This window comes from Castanea sativa, chromosome 2 (assembly GCF_040712315.1).
Source record: "Castanea sativa cultivar Marrone di Chiusa Pesio chromosome 2, ASM4071231v1".
Taxonomy (NCBI): domain Eukaryota; kingdom Viridiplantae; phylum Streptophyta; class Magnoliopsida; order Fagales; family Fagaceae; genus Castanea; species Castanea sativa.
The window spans coordinates 17,077,695-17,097,108 of NC_134014.1; the positions used below are offsets into that span (position 1 = coordinate 17,077,695).

General features: G+C 37.2%; 1 protein-coding gene and 2 non-coding genes across 6 annotated transcripts in view; 1 reads left to right on the forward strand and 2 right to left on the reverse strand.

Moving 5' to 3' along the window:
* The first annotated feature begins 628 nt into the window (after positions 1-628).
* The window catches only part of LOC142624411 (uncharacterized), a 34,666-nt gene continuing 15,880 nt past the window's right edge, over positions 629-19,414 (forward strand). For 2 of the 4 annotated variants that reach the window (XR_012842327.1, XR_012842328.1), the window contains exons 1-3: positions 630-924; positions 14,675-14,779; positions 15,751-15,820. Coding sequence is in view for 1 of the 4 variants with exons in the window: in XM_075797976.1 (XP_075654091.1) it covers positions 14,687-14,779; positions 15,751-15,820 (163 nt within the window). In the remaining 3 variants the exon portion in view is untranslated. Of the gene's footprint in view, positions 925-14,674; positions 14,780-15,750; positions 15,821-19,414 lie in introns of all 4 variants that reach the window. The other 2 variants (XM_075797976.1, XR_012842329.1) reach the window with 2 other exon arrangements.
* Positions 17,892-17,966, reverse strand: TRNAP-UGG (transfer RNA proline (anticodon UGG)). The gene has a single exon. It is a non-coding gene; the product is annotated as a tRNA-Pro (tRNA).
* TRNAF-GAA (transfer RNA phenylalanine (anticodon GAA)) lies at positions 18,184-18,257 on the reverse strand. The gene has a single exon. It is a non-coding gene; the product is annotated as a tRNA-Phe (tRNA).

Sequence of the window (19,414 nt, forward strand, 5' to 3'; positions counted from 1 at the left end):
TTGCTGGGTTGGTGGGTTTAGGTCTCGGCGGCGAGAACAGAGAATAGAGGGAGAGAAGAGAGGGCAAAGAAAAGAAGTGAGAGAGGAGAGATAATTAGATTTAAGGTTGGGTTGTGTTTGTTGTTGGGTTTGAGTTCTTCCTGTGTTTGATGGAGAAGAACACGAAGAACACCTAGTTTTTTTTTTTTTGAGAAACAAGTTGTTTTTTTAATTAAATTAGATTTAAGGTTTTTTTTTTAAATTTAATTTCTTTTTTATATAAAATTTCTGACGTGGCTTTATTTAAAAAAATTAAAATGCTGACATGGCATTTAAAATTTGCCAAATAATCTTTTTTAATAATATTTTAATAGCCACGACCACGTCAGCAAATAGGGCGCTTCCGTTAGCCACGTCAATTTTTCCGTTTAGCTGACGGAAAGGACCATTTTAAAAACGATTTTCTTTTTTTAGGGATGACATTAGCAAAGAAATCAATTTTGGGACCAAAATAGGAATTGACCCAAAATATAGGGACCAAAAGTGCATTTTCGCCACAACAAAATTAGAAATAAAGCCAAAATATGTAACCAAAGATATTATTTTTGCCAATTTTGAGTGCCCAAGAATGTATATAATTGGTCTGTTCCCACTTCTCACCTGGATCACGGTGGCGTGAAATTAGTAAAGCTAACTGCACAAATGCATTTTGAAAACCTGTGCGAACGCGAACCTTCAGGCGCAGGCAAATGAAATCAGTTGCGCTAACCCTAAGTAGTATGTTTACGAAATTACCCTTCTGCTTCACTATAAATTTCCAAGCGGTTGCCCTTAGACCTGCAATTCCTTCATTTTCGACAAGCCGAAGAACCTGTAGATCTGAGCGGCGACTGCGAAGAACGCAAGCTCATTACCGAAAAGGGGTTGGGGTTTTGATCTCTCAAGGTACCTTCTCTATTTCCTCATTTCTTCCAACTATTTTTTTTTTCAAAATTTGAAGGGAAATTGAAGGAAAGGAAAATCTTTGAATCATTTAGGTTGGGTTTCAAATCACTTTAGATTTGGATTTTAAATCAATAGATTTTAAATCTATTGATTTTAGTTATATTTTCAAATTCAAGGGTTTTAAAGCTTTAAAATCATAATGAATTTGTAAAATCTAATTTCTTGATGATTTAAATTTATTTAATATTTAGATTTTAATCTCTCAAATTCAAATTTATAAGCACAAATCCTACTATTTGTAGCCTAATTTTTTAATAAATAGATAAAAAAAATAATTAATTTTGATATATAATTAACCCCAAATTATAAGACCAAGTTTTGTTGTTGTATGTTCTTGGTTCTTATTTTTATTCCTTTTAAGAGTAAGTGTTTTCCTTTTAAGAACATGGGTTTGTTAGGAACTCATGTGTATAACTTATTCTAGAAAAAGGGGTGTTCAAAAGATTATAAATACATAGTTAAACTTACTATGTAGATGTTCATATAGTTAAGTTTATCATGTGGACGTCCATGATGGCTCACTGGTCCGATGGTAGTCTTTTCTCTTTTTTGGCAGCTTTACTTATCTATCAGTTATTTTAGTCTAATATCTAGGTCGCTTCCTTTGAAATCTAACCACAAGTTGCAACTCATTTGATCCCATACTCAATGAGTTACGTCTAATTATTTAACGTAGTGGTTAGCTCTAATACCATGGTAGAATTCACTCTTGAAAATTGGCTTTGCAAGAAAGGGTGCCCAAGAGTTCTTGGTGCTTTGGTGTAAAGAAGGAAACTATTAGTAAATTATCAAAATAAGAGACAATAAGAGGTTGAGGAGAGATGATGGAAAATGGATAGATAAAAAGATACATCAATTTTGAAATGACATGAAATCTTTGTTATCTTTGACATTATCAATTACTTATGTGTTTTTTTCCTCTTTCCTCTTCAAAAAATAGTAATTTGTCTTTAATTATTGTTTCGTACTTCTTCTCTCCAATAATTATCTTATATAGGTATTATTCTTTTCACCATGTATAGACCTCACAGTAATGTGAGTTCTACACCTTGTAAGAAGGAAGGTGCATGTATTCAATGCATGAGATACTTTCTACTTCTATTCTATATTCTTGTAACAATGTGTGGATCTCATAGCCATGCAAATTTGCATGTTGTAAGAATGTAGGTGCATATTTCGATGTATGAGATACTTTCTCCTTCCATTCTCTCTTTTCATCCCTATGAAATGCCCAAAGGTGGTTGTAAATTTGTTTTGTCTTGGTTGAAAATTTTCATATCAACCATGGAATTGGTATGGTTGAACTCAATGATGGGAAAATTCTCCCATCTTGCTTTGAGGATAAGACTTGTCTTGCCTTGCCTTTTGTCAACAACAACAAAGCCTAAGCCTGAGTCCCAAATTTTTTGAGTCAGCTATGAATTCTTGACAAATTAGTTAAGGTTGATCACATGTATTTTTTTTTTTCAATTTTATTCTATTTGAAGTCATATTGTGTTACTTCTCTAATTGACATGTCCCTTTTTAATACTTTTACTAATGTTATTTTTGTTCTTTCCCGTTTCCTAAACTTAAATCAACTTGCTCTTTCTTACAAAATTTCTCTCATCTGAATATGATTGAACCATGTCAAGCGACTCTACACCATTTTATCATTAATAAGGGTTAGCCCTATCTATAAGAGGATTCCTTTGTTCTAAATCTTATATTTTTGTATATTCTTGGTTATTCATCTTAACATTATATATAAAATTAAGGGATAATTGCACTTTACCCACCTGTGGTTTGCCTCTAATTTGATGTGCCTACCCGTGGTTTAAAGTTTGACACTTTGCCCACCCGTGGTTTATTCCGTTTATGCTTCGTAACCCACCTCCCTGTCTGTCGTTACTCTAACACGTTTTTTTTCAAAATCAAAACACAAAACAGATCAAAAAGTTAGGGTTTTTGATTGCTTAAGAACTTATGCCCAGAAGCTCATCCAAACTAGCAAACATGACTGAATATAGGTGAACTATGCTTGTATTTATGTTTTACTAATTTTTCTCTCTCCTCTAGCTGTCTCCCACTTCTCTGTCTCCCACGTCTCTCTCTCATTTCTTTGCCTCTTCATCACTCTCTATTCAGTCTTCAGGCTTCATCACTCTTCATCGCTTCGGTCTTCACTCTCACCATTTTCTTTATTTTTTCTCTCGTCACCGACCCATCTTCAGTCTTTGCCAACCCGTCGGTGGTTATGGGTTGTTCGTGGGTTTGATGGGTTCAGGTCTAATGGGTTTCAGGATTGGTTTGTTCTGGGTTGATCAGTGGTTATGATTTGTTGATGGGTTGATCTATGGTTGATGGTTTTGGTTGCGAAATCGACATGGGTCAGTGGGTTGCGAAATTGGCGTGGGTTAGTGGGTTGTGAAATCGACGTGGGTGGTTTTGGCTGTGGGTGATGGGTTTTGGCCATGGGCATGGGTGGTGCTGGGTTTGCTTACTAATGGGTTGGGTTTGCTTGCCGTGGGTGGTGTTGGGAATATACACGTCCCTGATAGCTCCAAATCTCTCAAATGGAACTCGAAGTTCTTCTGGCCAATCTATGGGTTTGGGTTTTGATTTGTGGAGGAGGAGCATGACTGATTTGGGTCTGGGTTTTGAGGAGCGTGACATGTAGGTTGCAATTTGGGTTCTGGTGGTGGTCGATCTGAGATTTTGGGTTGTCACGGTGGTCGATCTGAGATTCTGGTGGTGGTTGATTTGGGTTCTTAGTTCTTAAGTTTCAAATATATGCCTGGGTTGAATTCATTTGTTCTTAAGTTTCATTTGTTCTTGAATTCATCTGTAAAAATTTGATTCTAAATTTGAATAGTTGTTTGCTTGTGGTTGAGATGATAGGTTCAAATACAAGTTGAAGTTCTAAGAAATTGCATAATTTTTTTTACCAATAGCATATTTTGATCTTGTTTTCTCTTGAATTTTTATGTTTTTTATGTTTTGGGAGGAGAGAGACATAAGAATAGTGCAAAAATACATATTTACCATTCTTTTTAACAGAGGTGGGTTACAGAGCATAAACGGAATAAACCACGGGTGGGCAAAATGTCAGACTTTAAACCACAGGTAGGCACATCAAATTAGAGGCAAACCACAGGTGGGTAAAGTGTAATTATCCCTAAAATTAATATTGAAATTATCAATATATATAATATTTTTTTTATCGATGTTCTATTCTCAAAAAACTCATTTCTTTGTACTCTCACAGTTGCCCCTCTCTTTTTTTCTTTCATCAATGTTTAAACCACCTCATTAAGGATGGAAAACTTATTTCATCTTCTCCTATACCAAAATTCCTCGCTCAACCCAAAAGTTTGATGGAATAGGAATTGGGTTGGGACACCCATGATTCGGCCTTGCCTTGCCCTATATCCCTCTCTCATTGAACTCTAATTTTGTCTCTCTTCGCATATCATCTTGTTAAGAAAGCTTTTGGTTGTTTTGATTTGTTATTAACATATCAATCAAAATGTTCTATAAGTTAATTATTGCCATTGTTGCTGATGACAAAGGCCTTGAAGCGGTGCATTACACACTTCTCTTTTATCTCTTATTTGGCCATGGATGGTGTCAGAGCATGGCGATGTCTTTTGTGGCCTTTTTCCCTGTTGATTGAGCTTCCCCTGGTCTCCTCCAATATGCTAAGTTATTGGTTAGTGTTTATTAAATCTTGGATCCCACACCTTGGACTAGATAAGGTATGTTTGGTAGCCTTTGAGGGAGGTAATTGAGGAGAAGAAATGAAAAAAAATGGTGTATTTAGGAGATGGCTATTGTAATGACCCAAGGAAATGTGTTAACCACATTTGTGCTATATTGCAAAAGGATTAGTAGTCACAATGAGACTTCTTGTAGTTTATAAAGCCTAGATTAGCCCTGTGTGTGCTTGATGTGGGATTTGGGATTCGCAACACACCCACACAACATACACTCAATTAATATCCAATCAATCCAGGGAATCACAAATTCCTCTACTCAAATCCTTGATGTTCCTGTTAGGGCCGTGTTATAGCCATGTTACGGGCATTGCTCCAAGCCCACACAAAGTTACTAGGTTGACTTTGATTCCATTTGTAATAACCTAATAAAAAGCACTAGCTACAACTATGCTATTCTCCAAAACTTTTAGTGTATTTATAGTTTTGAGGTTCTTGATAGCAATTTATAAAACTCAAATCAACCTAGGATATGCTTGATGTGGCAGTTAGAACACACACACAACACAATCAATAACCTACTTATTGCACCATCAATATCTCACAATGCATAATCAATATCCAATCAAATATCTTTCTTAAAAAAAAATAAAAATCCAATCAGTTTGGGGCATCATTTCCATGAGGCACAAACCTAGCAAAATGGCTTGACATGGCTTGAACATGCCCGCATGTCCATGCACATGCACTTCATTTGGGGTGTTGTATCCATGTCGGACATGTGACACATTTGGGACGCTTTTGCATGCATATCCTAGCTATGTCCTTTTTTAAAAAAAAAAAATTACCGGGCTTGGGAGGGACACAATTGGAATAAGAGGAATCGAGTACATTTTCACAAAATAAAGAAAGCATTTAGATTGAGGTTGGTGTTGGATAAACTCATTTCGGAGTCGCAGAATTCTTTTGTTGGTGGCAGGCAGATTTTGGACTCGGTGCTTATTGCTAATGAATGTTTAGACAGTAGACTGAAGTGTCATGCTCCAAGGGTGGTGTGTAAGTTAGACATTGAGAAAACTTATGATCATGTGAATTGGGACACATTGTTTTATCTTTTGGAGATGATGGGTTTTGGGGGTAGATGGAGGAGTTGGTTGAAGACTTGTGTCACTATTGTTCGCTTCTTAGTTTTGGTTAATGGATCTCCTATTAGCTTCTTTGGTAGCTCTAGAGATCTAAGACAAGGTGATCCTTTGTCTCCCCTTCTCTTTCTTTTGATCATGGAGGTTTTAAGTCGTATTCTGAAGAGAACTGAGGAAGGTGGCCTCATTCAAGGCTTTCATGTGGGTCCTAAACATTCAACTGGTATTCACATTTCTCACCTTTTATTCGCTGATGATACAATTCTTTTTTGTGAAGCCTCTAGAGAGCAGATTCTTTTTGTTAGGTTGGTTTTGACTTGTTTTCAAGCTTTTATTGGTTTGAAGGTGAATGTGGGGAAAAGTGAAATTGTCCCTATTGGGGAGGTGAGCAATATTCAGACTTTGGCTAATATTCTTTACTGCAAGGTGGGTAGTTTGTCTATGACTTACTTGGGCATGCTATTGGGAACCTTGTTTAAAATAGCCTCGATTTGGAATCCGATTCTTGAGAGGATGGAAAAGAAGCTTTCAGGCTGGAAGCGGCTTTACTTGTCAAAGGGTGGTAGACTCACTTTGTTGAAAAGTACCCTCTCAAGCCTTCTGACTTATTACCTTTTCCTTTTCACTATCCTTAAAGCTGTGGCGACTAGATTGGAACGTATTTAGAGGAATTTCCTGTGGGGTTCTTCAGTTGAGTGTTTCAAATATCCATTGGTGGCTTGGAAAAAAGTTTTCTTATCGCGTGAATTGGGTGGATTGGGAATTCGGAACTTGGTGTCCTTTAATCAGGCCTTATTAGGGAAATGACTTTGGATGTATGGCCATGAAATCACTCATCTATGGCGGAGGGTCATAGCCATGAAATATGGGGAGGGGAAAGGGGGTTGGTGCACAAGAGTTTGCAGAAGGGCTCATGGTTGTGGTTTATGGTGGAGTATTAGTGAAGGGTGAGAAAATTTCGCTAAGAATTTGTCTTTTGTGGTGGGAGATGGTTCTTGTATTTTTTTTTGGTATGATAAATGGACTGGGAATGTTCCTCTTAAAATTCTTTATCCTCACATATTTTTGTGTTCAGCCAATAAAGAAGCTTGTATTTCTGAAGTGTTAAGCATTCTAGTGGGTGATAATGACAGAGTGTGGAGTTTGAGATTTTATAGGGAATTTGATGATTGGGAGTTAGCGGCTTCATACTCCATTTCATCGAAACCCAGATTCTTAGGGGTGAAGGGTGTGACAGGCTTTGTTGGGGTTTTAATGGAAGTGGGAAGTTTGACATTTGGTCTTTTTATCATAAGATTCGAAATGTAGCTCCTTCCACTTTCCCTTGGAAGGGCATTTGGAAAGTCAAGGTTCCTAAAATGGTGGCATTTTTTATGTGGACAGCAGCTCATGGTCAGATTTTAACTTTGGATAACCTTATGTTTTGTGGTCGCCCTTTGGCGAGTCGTTGTATGTGTTGTTGTAATGCGGAATATGTGGATCATCTATTACTTTTATGTCCAATACCTCATTCTTTGTCGACGTATATGCTTCAGTTGTTTGGGATCGATTGGATCATGCCAGGTTCAGTAGGGGACTTATTATTTTGTTGGTATCATTGGCTTGGGAAGCATAGTTCTGATATTTAGAATTTGGTCCCCGGTTGTTTAATGTGGACTATTTAGATTGAATGGAATCGGCGTTCTTTTGAGGATAAGGGGAAAACTGTGGTTTAGTTATTAGACTTATGCCAACAGACCCTCTTTGATTGGTCTCGATGTTGGGGTCTCTCGGATTGTTTTATCCTTATGGATTTCTTTTCGCCTATTAGAATAGCTTATTGGCTGTTTGTGGCTACTTGTGTCTTTTTGTTCGCTACCGTGAACTCCTTGTATTTTCTTGCTATTCCTTCTTTTTTAATAATATTTTCTTCTTACTTATCAAAAAAAAGAAAATCCTTTAATAGTCATGAAATCACTTTATTATCCATTATTGCTCTTAGATTGATAATGTGTTTTACATTATATGAAAAATAAATGCTTAACAATATATTTGATAATTATTTACTAGACGTGTCATGCTGTACATGGGTCCTATTTTTTTTTTTTTAAATGTCATGCCTCCATGTCATTCCCGTGCCTGTGTATGCGTCTGTACATCCTTGTCACGTGTCTACGGAGTGTCTAAACAAAAAAATTCATTTTTTAATTGGGGCATGGCAAGGATAAGGTAGCAACATGACTGGCTAAAAAAATTGAGAGAAAAATGCTTTGATTTGCTTACTTGGCATGCTCATAGTCATTGGTAGCAGATTGAACCTTCAACATGCAAATTTCTCCTTAAACAATGCCCTTCTATTCTCTCTCTCTGGGCCATCGTGTTGTAATGTTTGGCAAACCTCATGCTCTCAACCAACAATCAATGTGTCAATGACTCATAAGAGCACTAGCATTGGATGTTCTAAATGCTAAATTTTTAGTGTTAAGCACACTAAACAAAAAAATCACCTCCATTGGATGTCTCAAATGCCAAAAAAATTTGACATGAGCTACAATGTGCTTATACTGATGGAAGTGTACAACAACAATTGATATATATTTTTTCTCTATTTTTTTTTATTAAATGTTCTCTCCCTTCTAATAAGAAACTATTTGTTATCGTCTCTCACCCATCACCCTATGCCGCTCCTCTTCTTCTCTTCTCTCTGTCTCTGTACTGAAAGCTTGGGTATTGCTCTCTCAACCAGTTTCCTCTCACAAATTCCCTCACTGAAACTCTATTGCTTCATTGATCTTTTTGCTCTCTCTCCTCTTTGTCCTTATCTCATAATTGAAGGTGTAAGCAAGTGAAAATCAGTTTAAACTCAAGCTAGATAGAGAGCTACTATATGATGGCCCAATACAATTAATTTGTAGAGAATGGGTTTTCAAGGTCAACCTTAGTGTGCTTATATGATTTAGCTTTTAAGTTAATGGAAAAATATCAAGTTACTCATAAGAGAAGTAGATTTTGATATTAACTCTTCCTCAGGTTGGTCCGAGAAGAGCTAGTTCATACAATTTTCAAGGCTCGGTTATATGGTAGTTTTACGCAAAGTATGTTTGTTTTCCAAGTTTTTCGTCCTCCCTTTTTGGAGGTGTTTCCTTTCTTTATGTAGCTATCTGAATTGCATCCTAGCCCTCCACTTGTACAGCCACTGATCTTTCTTTGGATGCTTGTCCCATTAGGGTTTTGTTAGAGTCGGTAGAATGTGCTGCAAGTTGTGAGGGTACTATTTAGGGGTCATTCTATCATTAATGCGGCCAACTGAGTTGGTGCAATGCATTGAATGTGGAGTTGATGGGTACTTTACTTGGACATTTCCCCTATTCTTTGTTTGCATGTCTCTACCGCCTTCCTCTGTATTTTGTCCTTTGGTTCAAGTGGCCTACTCAATGCCTCTCGAGGAACACGCTCTTGGACTCCTCGGGCAGTCGGCCTTTTTGGCCCCTATTCTCGGGCTCTCATCTGTGGATTGGGTCAGAACAAATGAGGGAATGAGCACTTCCACCTCCTCGGGCTGGGCCCATGGAGCTCTACTCTGTACTGGGATCTTACCCCTCCAACAGAAGGGTTTTTGTTTTGGTCATCTTCGACCAAAGCGATTTAGGGTTTCGGTTTCGATTTATGCATATTAGCTTTTAGGGTTTCATAAAAGGTTTTGCTGATTCTCTCAAGGTTGGCGGTGATGGTAGGTTGTGGGTGGTGGTTGCTGGGTTGATTTTCGGTTGATTTGTGTGGATGTTGGATTTGGTTTGGTTGTTTTGGGTTTGATGTTTGATTTGTTGGGTTTAGCTGATTTGGGTTTTGAGAAGAAGAAAAACGTTGAATTGGGGGGGAGAGAGAGAGAGATGAATGAAAAAGGTTTTTTATTTTTTAGGTTGTTTATATTATTTTTTTTATTTTTTAGATTGTTTATATTATTTTAATGTATCAAATGTTAAAATAGAAGATGAGATGTAGGGTGTATTGTTAAATGGTATGTTAAAGTAGATAAAGTAATTTCTTGATGCGTTAAAGTAGGTTTAAAAAAAAAAAAATGAAAGATCCAATGCTAGTGCTTTAAGCAACCCATCACACCCCTTCGGTCAACTCTCTGTCTCTTGCCCACCCTAGCATTTGCTGCTTGCTTAGTATTTTTCCTCTACAACTTTCAGTTAGTTTTGTTGTTTGGTCCTTTTGGACTGGTTGGACCTTTTGCTATTTTAGTCCTTTTATCCATTTGTAAGATTATTACTTGATTTGGTCCTTTTGGACTGGTTGGACCTTTTGCTAGTTTAGTCCTTTTATCCATTGGTAAAATTATTACCGATAGGTCTGGATAGTTGGGTTAGGTACTTAGGTTAGAATATTTTTTTTAAAAAATTTGATTTTAAATTAATTTCCATTAAAATTATACATGATTTATCATTAAGATTATTGTTAAATGGTTAGTTAGCAAGATCATTTAGATACATTGTTTTATTTATTTCTTATTTATGGTTATCATTGTACATCTTTGCTATAGACTATTGTTTTTTAACTAATATTAGACATGTTTTAACATATTAAAACATATTTAGATGGTGTGACGTATTTTACAACCTAAAATACACAATAGATACCAAATTTTTTTATATCTATACTACTATTTAAGGGGTTTCTCTTGTTTAGATCAGATTTTTTTTGTTCTAAAATACCCCTACATCCCTATGTTTAAATAGAGACAAAACTAAAGGATAATCTTGTAAAAATACAATCATAACTTCCATTAAAATATTGCCTAAAAACTAGGGTCACTCTCCTATTGATTTTCAAATTTATTTGTCCACTTAGAATATTTGGCGTGTCAATATCGTGTTGTATCCTAGTTTTTCAAGAATTGTTGTATCATCGTGTCTTCGTTGGAATCCATGCTACATAAGGGGATAGTTGATGGCTGACTATGATTAGTTGTCAAATTTAGTATGATGATAGTTTAGTGGGTGTTAGTAAAAGATGAAGATCAAAGAGTGTTATTAGCGGGATGGAAACATTTATATTTATCCAAGGGAGGGAGAGTTACTTTAATTAAAGCACTCTATCAAATTTGCTTACTTATTTTCCATCTTTATTTTCTATTCCTGCTTTTGAGGTTAATTGAATTGCAAAAATTTTGCAGAATTTCTTATGGGGTGGGATAGGGGATGAACCCAAATTTCACCTGGTTAAATGGGTTGCTGTTTGTACTCCTGTATCTTTAGGTGGCTTGGGGATTAGGAAAGTGACACTTTTTAATGAAGCTTTGCTTGGGAAGTGGCTTTGGAGATTTTGGCTTGAAAAGGATGCTCTGTTTAGGCAAGTGTTAGAAGTGAAATATGGTTGTAGATGGGGTCGTTGGTGTTCCAATTTTGTTTCCTGGTCCTTATGGTGTTGGGTTATGGAAAAATGTTAAGTCTGGGATGCCCTTCCTTATTTTGTTACATTCTGTATGATATTGGTGATGGGTTGAGGGTAAAATTTTGGCACGACTATTGGTGTGGGGAGACATCTCTTGCTCTTAGTTATCCAAAATTGTTTAGATTTTTCAGAAATAAGGAGGCAAGTGTGACTGAGCTTATGAAGTTCACTAATGGATTCCTTTTTTGGGATGTATGCTTCTTTAGGGTTTTTCATGTTCGGGAATTGGATGCTGTGTCGAGCTTCATGGCTACAATATATGGCTCATCAATAAGGGTGGTTGGGGAGGATAAGATATGTTGGAAACCAAATAGAAGTAAGGGATTTATGGTTAAAGATTATTGTAGTCTTCTAGCGGACTCTATTGATTTTTGTTTTTCATGGAAAAGCATTTGGCAGCAGAAGATTCCTGCTTGAGTGGCTTTCTTTGTTTGGATTGCTGCTTTGGGAAAATGCTTGATAATTGACAATTTGAGAAAAATGAAGATTTGGATATTGGATTGGAGTTATATGTGCAAGTGTAATGATGAATCACTTAATCATCTTTTTCTTCATTGCCCGGTTGCTATGGATTTGTGGCCTATGGTTTTTGGTTTATTTGGAGTAAGTTGGGTTATGCCACAATCAGTTGTCGGGCTTCTAGCTTGCTTGCTAGGTCGGTTTGGTCGTCATCAAAATGGGAATATATGTAGAATCATTCCCCACTGCTTAATGTGGTGTCTTTGGAAGGAAAAAAATAGTAGATGTTTTGATGATATTGAGAGATCCATACCTGACCTCAAGCTTTTTTTTCTTTAGAACTTTATTGGATTGGTTGTCTATTTTGCGAAACCAATCATTCTCTTCTCTTCTTGTTTTTATTGATTCTTGTAATTTTTATTCTTGATTGTTGACCCTTGTACACTTCCTACGTTCTAGGATGTTCTTTTTTTGATATCAAAAGTAGAGTAGATTAAACAGAAATGATAAGTTGTTTTGATAAATTTTTTAATGGAAACGATATGAAAGATTGGAGTGATTTGGGTAAATGATAAAGGTAAATGATGCATTAAGGAGGATGAAAATGGGAAAAGCCATGGGATTGTATGAAATCCCAAGGACGAAAATGGGAAAAGTAGTGGGAGTGTATGAGATCCTTATATTGAAGTTTGGAAGTACTTGGGTTATGTGGGTGTATGCTGGTTGACAAGCCTTTTCAACAAGATCTTTTGTATTAGCAAAAAAATGCCTAGTGAGTAGAGAAATTACTGTTGAATTAAACTTATTTACAAGAACAAGGGGGTATTCAAAATTGTACAAATTACTGTTGAATTAAACTTATGAGTTACTCAATGAAACATTGGGAAAGAGTGATTGAACATAAGACGTGAAACAAGAATATTGAATAATCAATTTTGTTTTATGACTGAATGTTCCATCATTGAAGCTATTTTCTTACTTAGACGACTAATGGAAAAATGTAGAAAGGTTTGTAAAGATCTTCATATGGTTTACATTGACTATGTGGTGGCTTTTAGAAAATAAAGCAGTTTTCTAGAGTATATTAAGTGATTAAGGATACGTATGACGGAGTTGTATTTTACTTGAGAATAAGTGGAGGAATCACAAGTGAGTTTCCTATCACTACAGGTTTCCATCAAGGATCAACATTAAGTCTGTAACTCTTTGCACTAGTGATTGATGAGTTCGCTAAATTGATTCAAGAGGAAGTCCCTTGTGATGTTGGACAAATTGAGGAATTTGTTTAGGTGTGTATTTAGGGTGTTTAGGGGCTGTATGAATAGTATCTGTGAACAATATCTAGAGATGGAAAGAAAGAAGAGAAAAGGAGGAAGAAAAGAAGCCACAAACGCCAATGTGACTCTATGCTCAAAACATTCAATAACTTTATAAATCAACTATCTACTACATTTGAATACATTGAGTGCAATATATATAAACTCTTTCTTGTACTAGTAGTAATTGAACTCCTACTAGTAATAGGACTCCTAGTTTGACTAGTCAACCAAACCTAGTAAATACTTAACTTGAACCCAAAAAAACCTAACACTTAGGATCTCCTAGAAGACTCTAGACTCAAACAAACAACCAAAATGCCCTTAAGTCGCAGGAATTGCAGAAATTACAAATTTGCTCCTGAATGTAATATTTCCAATAACTAATAAAATAAAACCCAAATAACAACTTTTTTTTACCTTAAAAAATTCATACTTAGACCATTAAAACCACTTGACTTTCACGGAAATTAGACTTCACAAGTGGACCCCATAAAATAATTTTTGAATAGGCGAATTTGCAAAATAAAAGCAAATCCATCTTCCATGGTTGCATCACCTTGTGTATGCTCTTTGCAAATAATATAGTTTTAGTGGATGAAACTAGAAGTGGAGTTAATGCCAGGTTAGAAATTTGGAGAGATGCTCTAAAATCCAAAGGCTTTTGATTAAGTTGGACCAAAACATAGTATGTGGAATCTATGTTTATTAAAAGTAGGAATTGAGATGGAGTGGTAAGACTTGATGGCCAAGAGATACTAAATAGTGAGAACTTTTGATATCTTGGATTAATAATTCGTAAAGATAAAGAGATTGAAGAGGATGTGAATCATAGGATGAGATGAGGGTGGATGAAGTGGAGAAGCGCATCAGAAGTATTGTGTGATTGCATAATTCCTATTAAATTAAAAGGATACTTTTATAAGACTGTTATACTACCAGCTATGCTCTATGGTGTCAATTTTTTGGATTGTTATGAAGCAACATATTCATAAAATGAGTCTAGCTGAAATGATAATGTTAAGATGGATTAGTGGAAATACATGGAAAGATAAGAATTGAAATGAGGAAATTCCCTTAAAGATAGGGGAAGCTCCTATTGATGAAAAGATGAGAGTCACTTGAGATGGTTTGATAATTTTTTAGAGGAGAGTGATCAATGCAATCATAAGTAAGAGTGAGTTGATCCAAGTTGAGGGAATTAAAAAGGTTGAGGAAGTGAACTGCACTAAATATTGTACTAAATATCTTTCTTAGGTTCTTTATCACACTAAATATCTTTCCAAGGAAACTACACTCTAAAACAGGGTCTAACTTAAGCTACTTTTGCGTTCAAGAGGGAACTTTTGGTCATACTTCAGCACACTATTGATTTTTTTGGCTACTATAGGTTGGGACTGTTATGGAACATCTCATTTTTACCAATGAATGGTTTTTGTGCATGAATAGGTGTTCTGTATCACCAGCACACTTGCTGTGAGTCCAAGTTTCCTGTTAATGATTTGTGGTTGTAGTGCTTGTTGGTTAGTTTAGGGGGTGACTAGCTTTTTCTTTCTTTTTCATAAGTAAAGTTCGTCAAGGATCACTGTCTATATTTCTTTCCTAGAAGCTGCTTCTAAGCTGGGAAGTGTTTATGCTGCAGATACATTGTTTGATGGGGCATAAAGACCTTCCTTTTGAAGTTGGACAAGTGGCAGAGTCAAGATCTTTTATCCAAGGTTTTCGTGGTGCATGGTTCCGATGCAAGGTATCTATAGGTTATTCTTCTTCTTGTTATATCTGACACCGTAATAACATTTGTTGATGATCAACATGATTCTGTTCTAGTTATGCATCTATGTTCTGTTGTTTATAGCTGTATCCACTTTTCAAAGGGAACGGAGAAAATAATGTGATCTCTTAACATAGAAAGCTTTGAATTACTTCTCATTCTGTTTTGCTTTTTGGGATAGTGGGGGAGGTGTTTGAATTACTGTTTATGACTGAACATTGTGGCCACCATGGGTTTCTATTGGCACAAGTTTATTCCTTTGATTTTTGGAGAAATGGATAGTACAAGTATGTATATTAAGAGTCAAGTGTCAAAGCGTTGCAGCCAGGCTTTGAAAACCTAATGCCTAAGACTCATTGAAGGTTTTTGTATTTGTGCAACTAGAAAGATACCTATCTACCTGCAATCTTTGTAGACACCTCACAATTTTAAGCTGGGCTACAATGGATACACACTCATTTGGATTCTGTTCCATATTTCTTCTGTCAGTAGAGAAATTTTGGTGACCTCCTATATTCTTAATGTGGGATGAGAATAGTGGTGAGTGGTTTATGGTTGCTGACCTCATAAACTCTAGTCAAATAAAGCAACTCTTGACTCCTACCCATTGACTCCTATCATGGTTGCACATGATAGTATGATACTTCATCCATGAATTAATCGTTATTTGGTTATTTGATGCCATGATTAAAATTATATTATCAGATACCTCGCTAAAGAGACTACTTGGGATCTAGAGGAAAATTCCTTTTACCACCTGCTTGATCCTTTTATCATGATGTTTAATGATAAAATCACATTTAAAACGTCAGAGTGAATCTTTTATTTTTGCTTAAGTTATTCCCTTCCTTCCACCCCTTTTTCTCCCTTTGGGAGTTAGGCCACCTACTAATAAATAAATAAATAATTATTTCATTCCCTTGGATAATCCTTGTGTTTTCCATCAGATAAAGAAGATTAGCTGGAAAAAAGGCCAGATGGGGCATGACTTAGAATATGTTGACTTTCCAGATGAAAGTAAGTATTCTGTTTCGGTCAATGTTGCTTGGTATACCTTATAATATATGTTCTCCAAGGTCATGCCTGTTAAATTTTTAGCCTCATTAAATAAAATAGTGCTATGTTCTTCTTAGGCTTCATTTGTTGTCACTTGTCCAAAAAGTAAATTGGGTCTCAAAAAGCAAGTATCAAATTAGTAATTTTATGAGAACTCTGTTTGTTTCAATGGAAAATCTTTTGCAAAGATAGTTTTGCGGTTTTTTTTTTTTTGTGTTTGATAGCCTCGAATTAAATATGTAAAAAAAAACCAACTATCTTTGGTCAACGGAAAATCCTATTAAAAATGTATCTTATTTTTTAGAGATCGTTTTTCATTAAAAATTTCTGGAAAACAACTCTATCTCATGCCATACTAAATAAAGAAAGTTTAGAGGCAATACGGAAACTATTAAAAACAACTCTATTTCATTTTAAGGACACTACAAAATGAAGGAAAATGAGATAGATTTCCAAAAAATACTTTTTGGGAAATGACTCATTTTTTAGAAAACATTAGTGTTCAAGCAAATGGAGCAGAAGAGTGATTTTTGTCAAATAAATGAGTTTGAAAACAAATTTTTGGTATAGGCTTCTAAAAACTCACGTCTCACTTAAGTTGATAGGTTTTCACCCAAAAATCACATTTTGGTGACCAAAAAGTTGAAATAAACACCTACATAATGGTCTGTACTTAAGTAATAGTTGTTGCCATTAAGATAATGTTGGCTTATCCGATCCTAATATTATATATGTATAAACAGGTGATGGATGTGAGAGTCAAAGAAATGAATGAGCTTCTTAGCTTCTCTGATAGACAATTACTACTATTGAGTAGTAGGACATGCAAGATTTTTTTATTTTCATAAACAAATACATTGAAAATCTACTGGATTAGTTTGTTTCTAGAATTTTTTTGAGAGGTAGTTTGTTTCTAGGTATTGAATGCTAAAAATCCATTGGATGTGTGATATAGGACAAAGAGCCAAAGAATCTAATCTAATCTTATTAGGAAGGCAGCAACCTGATGTTTCTATGGTTATTTTATTGTAAACTTGAAAAGATTGAGGTTGAAGAGACTGGTTGGAAGGGGGGGGGGGAGGTAGTTAAGATGTGGGAAATTGGGATTTCAAAAGGTTCTGGAGAGGGAAAGGATTTGGATTCAAATTATGGTGAGGAAGGGCAAAAATGAGAGGTTGTTCTAGTGTTGTGAATAGGAATATGACAAGAACGCTATTTTATTTATTTATTTATATTTTGTTCTAGGAGTGTTTGGGTGCTAACTGATGGGAGAAGGATTTGAGGTTTAATCTCATAGATGTTAGGGTAAGTATGGGGCCTTGGTGTGAAGGCAAGTGCCTTCCACTCAAAGAGACATGTCACAAGTTTGAGTCTAGCTCTGTGGAGCTTGAAATCCTCGAAGCTTGAAATCCCCGCATGCTGCAGAAGGTTAGAAAGGGTCTCTTCGGCACTCTCATGAATAGAGTCGAGATCTTCGTCTAGGTAGGAGTAGGAGTTTGGTGCCTGGTTCAAGCTCTGTTCACCGACTACAGGCGATCCAGAAACCGTATCGCTGCCTGGGGAAGCAATCCTTGAAGACTCAACAAACGGGGACTCAGAGAGGGTCTCATGAGCATGATGGTGAGATGCCTGGTCTCCCTCTGGAGGAGGTGGTGCATCCAAAATGGGTTGGTTAGAGTTCTTACTCATCGAGCTTTCTGCAGGCAGAACAACCCTACCTCCACGTTCTTATTAGCGGCACCACCACCATCGAGTTTAGCCGCAGGAGATTGGGGTTGCGGAACATGTGGTAGTGGCGCTTGGTTTCCTCCCGAGCTTGATGCACTAGAAGCTCTTGACGCCACCATCATGTTAGCTGGAGTCAACTCAATATCAAACAAACCCCCAATGTCCGCCAAAAGGATACCTCTTGTAAACCCAACCCTTTGCAAAAAAAGGAGAGCCCCTTTGCAAGGATTAAGGATTCCATTTTAATGAAAAGGAGGTTCAAATCTAAACCCATGATGAGACAAACAAAAAAAAAAGATCGGAATCAAGGTGACAGGATTCGAACCTATGGCCCTCTGTACCCAAAACAGATGCGCTGACCAGACTGCGCTACACCTCGTCTCAGCCCCCGGAGCATATAGATCCACCCGATCGATGAACACTTGCACCGAACTCGCCCATCCTTTTGGGCACAGGGACGCGAGAACCAATCCGAGTAATCCACCGCTTTTTTTAGAAAATCTGCCTCCAGCAAGATAGGGGCGACCCTCACTCTTCCTCTCGCTTCCTAATCCTAAAAGCTCACTCCCGGCTACCTGTCCTTTGGACCCTTCGCCCGCTTAGAAGTGGATTCGAACCACTGACACAAGGATTTTCAGTCCTTTGCTCTAACCAGCTGAGCTACCTGAACCACTTTCCTAAAGTCTGTTTTCTTCATCGAATAGCGCCCTACCTTACCACTTGACTAGTAAGGGAAAAGCCCTTTACTAAGAAAATATAGATAGGGCTTTTTTCGCTTGTTCGTCAAGCTTTCGAGTAGCTCTTTCAACTGCCGCCTAATCTCCCAACATGTTCAAGAACCGAGAGCAGCCGCCCAGGGACTGGGCGGCCGGAGGGAGCTTGCTTATAGAAAGAAGATAGGCCGGTCAAACAAAAACAACGCGTAACGGGCTCTCCGCTCCTAGTCACTAAGTAGTGCTTGCTATTCTGTCCTCCGGGGAATTCAACCAAGAGGTTCTTTCTTTCTCTCATGTAATTTCGCCCGCCCGTTCCACTTCCGTGCCGGAGGAAATGGGATTCGAACCCATGATACAATCTTCTTGTATGTCGATTTAGCAAACCAATGCCTTAAGCCACTCAGCCATACCTCCAAGTTGTTGACTGTACATTCCGTGGTTCATGGGATTGGGATTGAGACCTTAACTTGGATTGACAGATTCCTTGGTGTGCTTTTAAGGATACCTGACACATTAGATCCCTTCTTATCGACATACCTGCCCTTCTCGCAGAAGCACTACTGTTCACGAGCCCGAGCCCCTATCGTTTCGTTCTCTTAGCACGGATTGATCGGAAGCGAAATCATCAACTTCGGAGTTTTGTAAAGTAAAAGACATAGGGGTTGCTGGTTCGGGCGTGATGGCTCTCGGCTTTCGTGACATTTCTTTATGGCACTGGTACTTGTATCCCGCACTTCTTCTCCTTATCCCGCAGCACCTTCTGTTGTGTAACTTCTCTTTGCAACCTATACCTCTAAAGTAGGGTTCTTGCCTTTCCGAGCTAGTTGGAAGCTATGCATCGTGAACTGCAGCGTTCATTGAACCCTTTCTTCTTGCCTCTGTCCCTCTCTCTGAAAGCTATGGCATCCCACCGATCCTCGCATCGGGTCTGCCTTTTTTCTTTGCTATCAAGGCAAGGCATTCTATGGCCTCTTCCGCCACGTCCAGAAATGGTATGCCACCAAAGATGTTTTCTCCTTAGCCAACCAAATCTGATGGCAATAACCGTCTTAGGATTACTTCTTTTGGGTCCATCAACAGGAAAAACGAGAGCCTTCTAAGGGGGATCCAT